The 11,074-nt window shown below is 46.5% G+C and overlaps 1 protein-coding gene across 1 annotated transcript in view; it reads right to left on the bottom strand.

Moving 5' to 3' along the window:
• Positions 1-10,043, bottom strand: part of hecw2a (HECT, C2 and WW domain containing E3 ubiquitin protein ligase 2a) — a 17,165-nt gene extending 7,122 nt beyond the window's left edge. Inside the window, exons 1-13 of the mRNA XM_030786363.1 lie at positions 9,704-10,043; positions 7,454-7,561; positions 7,015-7,109; positions 5,160-5,229; positions 4,805-4,974; positions 4,397-4,539; positions 4,151-4,251; positions 2,995-3,788; positions 2,227-2,566; positions 1,755-1,853; positions 953-1,103; positions 714-817; positions 247-371 (exon numbers count right to left, since the gene is read on the bottom strand). Of these exons, the coding sequence (XP_030642223.1) occupies positions 247-371; positions 714-817; positions 953-1,103; positions 1,755-1,853; positions 2,227-2,566; positions 2,995-3,788; positions 4,151-4,251; positions 4,397-4,539; positions 4,805-4,974; positions 5,160-5,229; positions 7,015-7,109; positions 7,454-7,561; positions 9,704-10,043 (2,640 nt within the window). The remainder of the gene's footprint in view (positions 1-246; positions 372-713; positions 818-952; positions 1,104-1,754; positions 1,854-2,226; positions 2,567-2,994; positions 3,789-4,150; positions 4,252-4,396; positions 4,540-4,804; positions 4,975-5,159; positions 5,230-7,014; positions 7,110-7,453; positions 7,562-9,703) is intronic.
• Between the last annotated feature and the right edge of the window lie 1,031 nt (positions 10,044-11,074).

The following is an 11,074-nucleotide window of genomic DNA, read 5'->3' as shown; positions in this document are numbered from 1 at the left end:
CTATATTTTTATGGCTGCTCCCGGCATGTGCTGTAACACCAAAAATTCCACCAGTCATATTAAACTGTCGTGTTTCTGAGATATGAAGAAATATTTAGCTGTGCTGAAGTGTTGTCCCATTTGGACTATATTTAAATGTCACTGGATATTTTGGGTAAAAAAAAAAAAAAATCTGCTTTGATTTAAATCACAAAAAAAGGTTTCTATCAAAAAGTCGTGATGAAAGAAAAACAGGAGTGAACTCACGGGGTTAGAATGCAGCACGGTGAAAAAGTCGGGACTGGACAGGAACCTGGCGCCGGGAGACTGGAGCAGCAGAGCCAGGCGAGACCGAGGACTGGACTGACCCAGTGACCCATCCCTCCGATACTCTACCCGAAAACACACTCGCATTAAAAACACCGAACTCGCACATGTCTCAACGAGACACACAGAACAAATACAGTAACAGGTCCTGACTGAAAGATGATGGGGGCCAACATTTTCAGTCTCATCATTTGAACTCTCTGTCAGCAGAGGCTCATGGGATACTCTATAAACACACAGGAATTACACTTTTCAAAAACTCCAAACGGATACGGATATTTGCTTAGAATACACATTGATACAGATGAAATGCCGTCCTGTTTTGTTACTGCTTGTTGTTTTCCGTTGTATTTCCCTTGTAACACAGAGCATGTTACAAACTACAATGTTGTTTTTTGGGGTCTCACCGGAGATGGACTGGGGTAACAGGTCGGCGTCATCAGGAGGAAAGAGATCTACAGCCTGATCGTCAGAGCGCTCGTTGGTCATCGTCCGACGGATGCTCTGGTACCTGAGACCCACAGACAGACGGCAGAGAGACAGGCAGAGAGACAGGCAGAGAGACAGAGGGAGAGTTGGACAGGTGAGGGTGAATCTTATGTTGGTGTACGCGTGTTAATGCACGTGTGGTAGTGACAGTTCGGACCTGCGGTTGAGCTGCTCCATCTGTTGGATGGAGCTGGAGCGGGCCAGGCCCTGTGGAGCAGGGGGTCCAGTGGGCCTCTGCCACGTGGTGGTCCGGTTCACGTGGTCCACAAAGAAAATACGGCCGTGACTGTCGATACGGGCCTCCCAGTCTTAGAAAGAGAGGGAGAATATGGAGATGTTTTAGTTTTGTAGTTCACTCACTCACTCACTATCTAAACCGCTTATCTTGATTAGGCCTATCCCAGCACACATAGGGCGAAAGGCAGGGAAACACCCTGGACAGGTCGCCAGTCCATCACAGGGCAGACACACAGACAAACACACTCACACACACATTCATACCTAAGGGCAATTTAGTGTCTCCAATTCACCTAACCTGCATGTCTTTAGACTGTGGGAGGAAACCAGAGCTCCCAGAGGAAACCCACACAGACACGGGGAGAACATGCAAATTCCACACAGAAAGGACCCTGAGCACCCGGCCGGGAACCGAACCCGAAACCTTCTTGCTGTGAGGCAACAGCACTACCCGCTGCGCCACCATGCCGCCCTAGTTTTGTAGTTGATATAAACTATTTAAAAATCAAGAGACTTTTCCAGAGACTATGTAAACTCTTTTTATCTAGAAGAAGCAGCAAACCTTTCTACTTCAAAGTAATGTTGAAACTGTGAATTCTCATAACAGTGCATGTTTCTCTCTCTCTCTGTCTCTCTCTGTCTCTCTCTCTCTCTCTCTCTCTCTCTTTCTTTCACACACACACACACACACACACACAAGCCTGCATGTGAAGAACACTTACTAGGAGGTAACGGCTCCTCCACGCGTTGGTAGCGGTGGATGTCCTGTCTTACAGAGGGGAGGGAACGAACCTGCTGGTGGCCATTCACCTGGGCTGGACCTACACAACAAAACAACACAATGTACAACACACAAAGTACATCTCAACATTTATAAATTAAATTCACGCTTAAAACGTTCAGTGGTTTTATTTTTTACATTATTTTATAGGACACATTCACCATTAAACAGTCCATTTTTTACATGTACATGGCCTAAACCACCAAATGTGTATTTATTTCTCTGTTTCCAAGAGGTTTAAAGGGAGAACAGACACAATTAGACATAGTTGCTAATTGCTCTGACCAGGGGAAAAAAGAGTTTTTCTCAGAAAGAATAGCCCGGCATCTTTTATATATATAAAGGTCATATCTATATATACTGTATATATAATGGTCTATATACATATAAAGGTCTATGTTCACTGCTCCTACCTGCTTCTGTGTCTGTCTCTGTGATGAATGTCTCAGAATCTCCAGACCCGCCCTCCAAAGATGGCAATAGATCCTCCTCTTCTTCTTCCTCCTGTGACACGCCTGCTGTGGCCTCTAAGCTCCACCTCCTCGACATTGTGTCCTCCTCCGGCTCCTCTGGCTCCTCCTCTGCCTCCACCTCAGGGGCTGATGGCTCAGGGGGTGGCGTTGCCTCCACGTCGAGGTCTTCAGTGGGTGGAGCCTCACCTTCACTTTGACCTAGGTCATCTGATGTGGGCGGGGCATCGGATACGTCTCCTCCCCCCGGGTCTATGGCCGTTCCTGCCCCCTGCTCTGCCTCCTGCACAAATCGACAGGCACCCCATCGGTGTACAGTACTCTTAGAATCGCTGGCTTTTCTCCTTTAACAGTGTCCAGCATCATTCATGGAAAACTACTTTAGTCACATTGCTTTTAGTAAAAGCCTTAAGTCATATATCATGACAAAGAGAACAGGATATTCCAGATAAAGCCTAAAATGCAAGAGAGCCATGAAACATAAAACACTCTTTACAAGGTACTGACAATAAGGAATTTCACATCTCATAATGGCAGAGGTTCCAGGTCAATTTCTATTTATATTTCTAATAGGATGTTTAGTAGGATCGTGTGTTAGACAGAGGTGTACTAAACATGGATTGCAAACAGACATTTTGTTTTCAATTTCTTACAACCCTGTAACAGGTGACTGTAGGCAGAAGTGCAGTTGCTTGAACAGAATCCACTGACCTGCGTGGCAGAAACAGGGACCACACTGCTGTCGGAGGCCATGGAGGAGATATCCACCTCTGTGGCCAGCTCCTCACTGGGTGCGTGACTGTCCTCCTCCTCCCTCTGCTCCCCCCTGCTCTCCCGCTCCCCGTCCTCCTGCCTCTCCAGCAGGCTGGCCGTCTCTACCTCCGGGACCACCGAACTGGGTGTCCCCTCCCCCTCCTGCTCCTCAACAGCGGCTCCCGAACTCACCGCCTCCGCTTCAGACTCGGGGGCAACCTCTAAAGGCCCTGGCTCTCCTCCTTCTACCCTTTCGGGTTCTGGCCGTTCCCCAGGTTCTTGGGGAGGTGCGGGGAGGCCCCTGGATGCCCCGTTGAAGGTGGGCGTGAGAGTTTCGGTGGCAGCAGACCGCTCCTCATCCTCGTCGGAGTCGATGTGGAGCATGGCGCTGAGGCGGGTGTGGGTGGGGAAGCTGGAGCGTAGTTTGGGTGAAGCAGCACCCAAGGGCCTTTCCCCGGGGCCTTTGGGAGCCTCAATCTCATCCAGCTGCTCACTGAAGGAACCCTGCAGGAGGTCAGGGGAGGAGGGGGCTTCGTCCTCCAGGCTAGGGGGAGCCATAAACTGCTCCGTCTCCGGGGAAGTGATGCTCCCACCAGCACCCCCATCCCCGTTTCTGTGGGAGCCCAGGGAGCCAGTGGGGGAGAGACCTCCGGAGGTCATGGGAAGCGGGTGGGGCAGGTCTTCGTCGTCTGAGGGGGTGCCAGGGGCCCCATTCAGGGCAGCAGCAGCCAGCAGTGACTCAGGTAAAACTTCTGAGGAAGAAAAGAGAGAGAGAGATGGAGCAGGCAATATATAAATCCTCTGATATTAAAAAGAGACACTGCATAGGAATGAGGTTACTGTCATAAAAAGTCCCCCTCGAGCGTGTCATAAAGCCGCATGATAAAACTGTACTCTGTGCTTACACCACTTACATCTAAAATGAGATGGCTTTGGAAGTATTTCAAAGAGAGAGAGTGAGAGAGAGAATACCAAAAAGTTAGAGTACTTGGATTTGTGCATTGTGTACATTAACACATGTAAATCAGAATGCGTGGTGTGTGTGTGTGTGTGTGTGTGTGTGTGTGTGTGTGTGTGTGTGTGTGTGTGTGTGTGTGAGTGTGCCTTCTCTTACCTTCTTGACTAGCGGAGGTGACGTCCACTTTTAGGTATAACTGTCCACTCACGTTGTCAGTAGGTAAGCGACGACAAAGAGAGAAGCTCAGACACTGGTTTCTATGGGAACACACACACACACACACACACACACACACACATACACACACGTATCAGACTGTTTACAAGCGAACATGCAGAATATAACTCTGTGTCTCTTCAGTGTCTCAAATCGAAATCTACTATATATATATATTAAACCCACCCAGATGCATGTCTCTCCAGAAGTCTTTGCACTGGGATGTTCAGCTGACCCAGGAAACGTTTGATGATTGGTCGGCTTTTGGCAAACTTGTCCTTGACCTCAATCATTAGAACGTCTGTTACCAAAGCCACAAAAGTGTGTTTCTGCAGCAGGAGAGAAAGGGTGGGTATTAGGTCTGTGTTTGTACAGACTTTGTATGTGAGTGTGTCTGTGGTGTATGTCTGGTGTGTGTGTATGTGTGCTTGTCGTGTATGTGTGCTTGTCCTGTGTGTGTGTGTGTGTGTGTGTGTGTGTGTGTATGTGAACGTGCTTTCTTGTGTAACAGCTGAGCGTGTGTGAGGGCGTGTTATGGAGGCGTGAGAGTGTGCGTGAGGAGTGTGTGTGAGCGCGGGGTCCGTGCTGTTTCACCTCTCCATGCCAAACAGGGTTGGTGGTGTTGGCGATGATAGAGGCTCGTCTCTCTTGGCCGTGGTGGGGGCAGGCTGGGAAACTGCCCCTTTTCCCTGGATGAATGGACATCTTCAGATACGGATCAGGATTAAAAAACATCCCTTTCTTCAGCCCCACAGCTCGAATGTCTACAGAGAAAGAGAGAGAGAGAGAGAGAGAGAGAGAGAGAGAGAGAGAGAGAGAGAAGATATGAGTGAAGAATCAGACACACACACACACACTCACCTTCTCTAGCTCACTCTCTCTTTCTCCCTCTCTCTCTCTCTCTCTCTATCTCTTTCTCTCTCTCACTCTCACACATACATGTCCTCACCTGACAGAGTGAATCTGACCAGTTTCCTACTGTTTTCTGCAGATGACTGCCCCTCTGCTTGACCATCACTCTGTGGGAAAAAAAAGAGAAGTCTGTCAATGTCTGAAAACCCCCCTTCTTCTCTCTCTCCCTCTCTCTCTCCCTCCCTCCCTCTTCCTCTCTCTCTCTCTCTCTCTCTTCCTCTCTCTCTCTCTGTCTCCCTCTTCCTCTCTCTCTCTCTCTCTCTCTCTCTCTCTCATGTTTTTTTATCGTGCCATTGACTGGCTCAGCTGTTCTGCCTGGGTAGTCTTTCACACAGTTTTCTCTGCCCTGCGCTGAAGCATATCAAATCAACCCAGTGCCACCTGCTATGATTAATATTGTGTTTAAGAGCAGCACAAAATGGTGACGACCCCCATCAGAGAGTTAGTCTGGTCACAGAACCACTTAACATCTACCCTTTTAGCACAGCATAACCTTCAGTAGCTGTGTAAATCTCATTCCCTGTTTCTTTTTATGGAAACATCTAGTCGGAGTCTTCGGAGTGTGCTGTTGTACTGCATAATGGAAGACTGCGACGCGGACGCTTTGTCATGACTCTCCACTTAATGACACCAAGGCTGCTCTGAGGTTTTAAAGATGCCTTCAGCATGTTTTCCACTGCCTCTGTCCGCAGTATGAAGACAGCAGTGATCAGCGTACACAAATGCACATCAATGAACAGGCATACATGCACATACTCACATACATACACACATATACACACACACACACATACGTACTTGCATACATATACACGTACACACACTAACACACAGTGTTGGGGTAGTTACTCAAAAAAAGTAATTAGTTACAAGTACCAATTGCATATTTAAATGGTAATGGGATTACTTTACTTGTTACTCCTTTTGAAAAGTAATTAACTACTCATTACTTTACTTTTGAGTTACACTCTAAAACTACAAATTCCCCAATTTACCACGTAAAAATACAACGACAAACACCATAATCCTTTCATTACTGTGTTTTCAATGCAACAGCCTAGTGCAAAATATGAACACAGTTAAAGGCATAACTAATCAGCCTTTAATTAGAGAACAGTGCCAGTACTGGTAGAATGGCCTACACAGTGAAAATGACACATCAGATACAGTGGTTAACTTCCGGTAGTTTCTGGGGTAGCTAGTAATATGTTTTGGAATCATCATCAGCCGACAGCTGTGTTATCTGTATTTTGTGATTAAAAGTAACACTAAAGCTCTCCATATTATTGTCCTGGTTGGCTGAACCATATTTTCGGGTTTTCTCAAGTGTAGCAGACCTTGCTTGCTAGCTAGCTAACTAACCAGTTGTCAGTCTTGTCCCATTTAACAGGAGCTACTGTCAAGGACCTAATCTCTCCTTAGTGAGAGTGGGCAGTCATACTATAGATACATGTTATAGATACATACATACTACATACTATAGATACATGTTAAGGTGAACAGGTCTGTGTCGCATCATAGCTGCTTCTATAATCATGTATTTTAACATCGCTAAAATGCTGTATTGACCAATTAGCACCCAGGACCATAACTGTTTTATAAGTTAAATTTAAATATAAACGAAAAACATTCGTTTGAAAAGGCGTCTGTAATGCAGGAAAGGACATTTTAATAATCCAGTAATGTGATTGCTGAAATTTGAACTGTAATGCTTTACTTTGTTACGGAGGAAAGTAATATAAATACAGTAACACGTTACATTGTATTTCCTTATCCCCAACACTGCTCACACATATACACATTCACACATGGATGCACTCACACATATACACACTGTCTCTCTTTCTCACACACACACACCCACACACACACGCGCACGCACACACACTGACCGAGATGGTAGGATTTTTCACTGTGATGCATGGAGTTGTGGCCCTCAGAGCTCCAGTCACTCCATGGTAATATTTAAAACAGATCCTGGTCTCAGCTAAAGAAAAATAATCATACAGAAAAACAATGACACCAAGTTTCCACGTCTGATCAAATACAACACAACTTGTCACAAAATAGCTTAAGAGTTTCACAATGATTGTCAGTGTGTATTTCACCAAAATGTATATATCAGCATAAATAATCTCTATATAATAATCCAGAATTTATAATAATAAATCATTTTTTTAAAAATCCTTAGATAGGAATGATAACAGATAACGTTTTAACTGGCTTTTCACGTAAGTGATGTTTGATCAGTAAAATACAAAGAGATTAAGTTTGTCTTCAGAGCAGTAACCAAGGTTATGAAATGCCTGTTGTGAAGAGACACAGACTCACAGTCGAGGAAGTATGGTCCCGCCTCCAGCCTCCAGACGATTTGTCCTCGCTGGGTCCCGTTAACACCGCGGTTCTTACAGTCCCACAGGTTTGACGGACAGGTCTCATCTGAGGACCAGACAGTGATGGGCGGCATTAAATTCCCTGGGGACCACAGGGTGTGTGTGTGTGTGTGTGTGTGTGTGTGGAGGAGGTTGAGTATTGATTTATCTGATGTGTGTGACTGCATGTCATGCATGTGCATGGCCTCATGCCCGTGTGTCTGTGTATCTTGGCTGTCTCCCAAATGGAATGGATTTATCCATGTGTGCAATATTTTGTGACCCATACTATACCTCAAAAAGCCCAGATCTGTAAAGGGGTCGCCCCACCATGTTAAATAGCCTGGCTTTCAAACTACGATACAAAAATCATAGTTGCGTGGTCCTGCACTCTTCTTCCTAGCCACAGCAATTCACTGAATGTTTTTTGGCCTCCAATTTATGTAAAAATTGGGATTAAACATGTAGGCTACTGTAGGATTAAAATTGGGATTAAACATGTGGCTACTGGAGAGACCTGCGTACGAAGAACAAAATTGAATTAGATTTAAAAAAATCCTCCTGTAGAAAAAGTCACCCTGTGTGGCTTTGTGACTCGCGGTACCTGAATTAGATCCCATTAACAAGGGCCCGATTACAGTGAGGCCATCACTCAGCGCCTGCTTAGTTGCTGAAATGCAGAAGACCCCTGGGATGGGACCCAGGCACTCGGTAATGAAGTACCTGGTATCTTTTTTGGTCGATAGTTTGTGGCGTGGCGCCCAGATGAATTGCCGAGCCCCTCTGTCTCACATATTTCTGTGACAGCGGAGTCGAGGATCCTCATCTCGTGAGGAGAGGGACCAGAGGGACCAGAGGGCGTGAGGATAAAGCATAGCGTTGTGGGGAAATATATTCGAACGTGTTTTTGCTCCCGTCAACGCAACAACTGACGGCCAGAACTGATTTAAATATATTATTCGGATACGTGAGCTTTGCGGTGGGGAGGGATTAGAAACGGAGACAACGTGTGTAGAGTTAAGAGACTAAGAGACAGCCAGAGAGACAGGAACTGCCCTGAGTCTGTCTTCGCAGCTTAAGTTTCCACGTTGGCTCTTAGGGGTAGCCTTAGCAAAGACTCTTTGTGGTGGAAAGAAATAGCTGGGGTCACATCAGAAAGACAGAGTTTTATCTCAAACCAAAGACTAAGCCTAAGTATCAAACGCAGCCTCTATTCAACTGTTTCAAAACAATGTTAAAACCAAAAACGTCTATTACAGGTTGAGTATCCCTTATCCAAAATGCCCGGGACCAGAACTGTTCCGAATTTAGATTTTTTAGGACTTAGGAATACCGTATTTGAATATACATAAAGAGATGTCTTGGGGCCAACAAAGCGTCAGAGCCCCACATGGGCAAGTGAGGTCAGGTGTAGAATTTTCCACTTGTGGCGTCATGTCGGCGCTCAACAAGTTTCGGATTTTGGAGCATTTCGGATTTTCGGATTAGGAATGCTCAACCTGTACGATCTTTTAATGAATTATTGATGAATTACAATGTCCTTGGCAGACATTCAGTTCAGCTATGATATACTTAAGTTACGTTTTACATAAACACATAAAATGAACATATCAGTACCACAACCATTAAAAAGATCAACTAAGAGCTAAGATCAAACCAAATCATTCAAGACAGTTTAGCTAAGGCTCAATGTGCTAACACACGGAGCACAAAGCTGTGAGTCATGATTTCGTCTTTCCGCTTCGCAGAGGAATGTCAAGCTGCCAAGACATTACGACACTTTGAATCAGTCATAGCTCTGTTTTTATGGACGGCTAACGTCTGCTGAATAACACCCACCCAAGGTCAAGCTCACAGAATTTAAAATGTCCTTTTTCATTCAATGTTTACCTTTAAACCATGCTGTTTTATAAATGGAGCTAATAAAAAGTCCTGAATATTCAAGATAAAGAAAGAGTTTTATGCTGGAGATCAAGTTTATCCATTATTCCTAGTGAAAAGTGTGTTACTCCAGAACTTTCAGTAACTTGTAAATCGCGTCTCACCTGCTTCACTATTGGCATGCAAAGCACCAATCGCGTCTCACCTGCTTCACTATTGGCATGCAAAGCACCAATCGCGTCTCACCTGCTTCACTGTTGGCATGCAAAGCACCAATCGCGTCTCACCCACTTCCCTATTGACATGCAAAGCACCAATCCCATCTCACCTATATGGTAAAGTCCTATCCAGTCAGTGGCGTCGACCTCTTCTTTGATGTCCCAGGAGATGACCAGGTTCTGGCCCCGCCCCAAAGTGTGCTCCAGTGTGGAGGCTGTGAGCGAGGAGCGCCCCTGGGAACTCACCAGGTCCGTGTCGCTGTTGGCCCGGGGAAGACCCACCGGCCCCGCCCCCGGCACCTCGGTCCCGCCCCGCTCCGCCAAGGTCCGCAGGTTCTCGGGGCTGAGAGTGTGGCGCAGGTGTGGGCTCCGCCTTCGGGCCCCCTGCTGGTGCTCCCGTGGCGCCAGGTGTTCCCGCCCCGCCAGGTGTTCCCGCCCCTGTGGCGCCATGCCGGGCGCCGGGTGGGGGCGGGGCCTGGAGGGGAGGACGGCGGTGGCGAGAGAGGGACGAATGGTGGCTGCTGCTGGGAGTGCGAGGCCGGGACAGAGGGAGGTTTTCGGCTGTTTCGGGGGTTCGAGGGAAGGTCAGAACGGGACAGTCTAGGGCCCAGATATTTCTTATGAGGGTTCGCTCGCTAATGATTGCTTTTTGAAGGGGTCAGGTTGTGGTGGAGAGGAGTTAGGAGAAGGCAATATGTGGTGTGGAGATGGACGTGAACGAGACCTGAGCAAAGAGGTACGGTTTTGGATGGGATTCACCGGTTTCTATCACTATAAACACCTCCAGCTCATGTGGGTATTGATTACGTCAAAGAGTGACTGATGCATGTACTTGGTCTCGTGTGCGATTCCTCAGCCTTTCATTCAGTGAATAAAGTGAGTCAAGTGCACTGGCCACGGTCATTGGCTGAGGTGTGTAAACAGTGAGGTCCCCTGGGCTCCTAACCAGTACGGTGGATATATACACAAACTGGGAGCACTGTGGACTGGAGAGACAGCGACTTAAAACCAAATGGAAAACTCTGAGGCAGAGAAGAGAGCAAGGATGGGACTGTAGGAGAAAGAGAGAGAGAGAGAAGAAAAGGGAGGGGGGGGGGCAGAAAATGACACGTCAGGGTTTTTTCTTTTTTTTTGTCTTCTTTTTTTTTTTTTTTTTTTTCCTTTTTCTGTTTGCATGTGCAGCAAGAGCAGCAAAAGGCTTGGGTTAAAAAAAGAAAGGAAGGAAATTCCTGATTAAGCATTCATCAGTGAGTCTTAACCGCTGTCCTCTACAGTCACAGGGTACACACTGCTTTGCACACAGGCATTTTCAGCCCAGTCGAGGGAATTCTCTCAGCCGACGCAGTTCCACTGCAAGGCTGCTTATCAACGAGACGGCCCTGTATAAATGTACATGACTTAATATCTGTACATCAGAGAAAGAAAAAAAAATGATAGTATGGTATCTTATCTTAGGACTAAAACAGTCCTCAAAATACTGA

This window comes from Chanos chanos, chromosome 10 (assembly GCF_902362185.1).
Source record: "Chanos chanos chromosome 10, fChaCha1.1, whole genome shotgun sequence".
NCBI lineage: Eukaryota > Metazoa > Chordata > Actinopteri > Gonorynchiformes > Chanidae > Chanos > Chanos chanos.
Note: the sequence above shows the minus strand (reverse complement) of the source record. Positions and strands in the feature narration are given on the sequence as shown.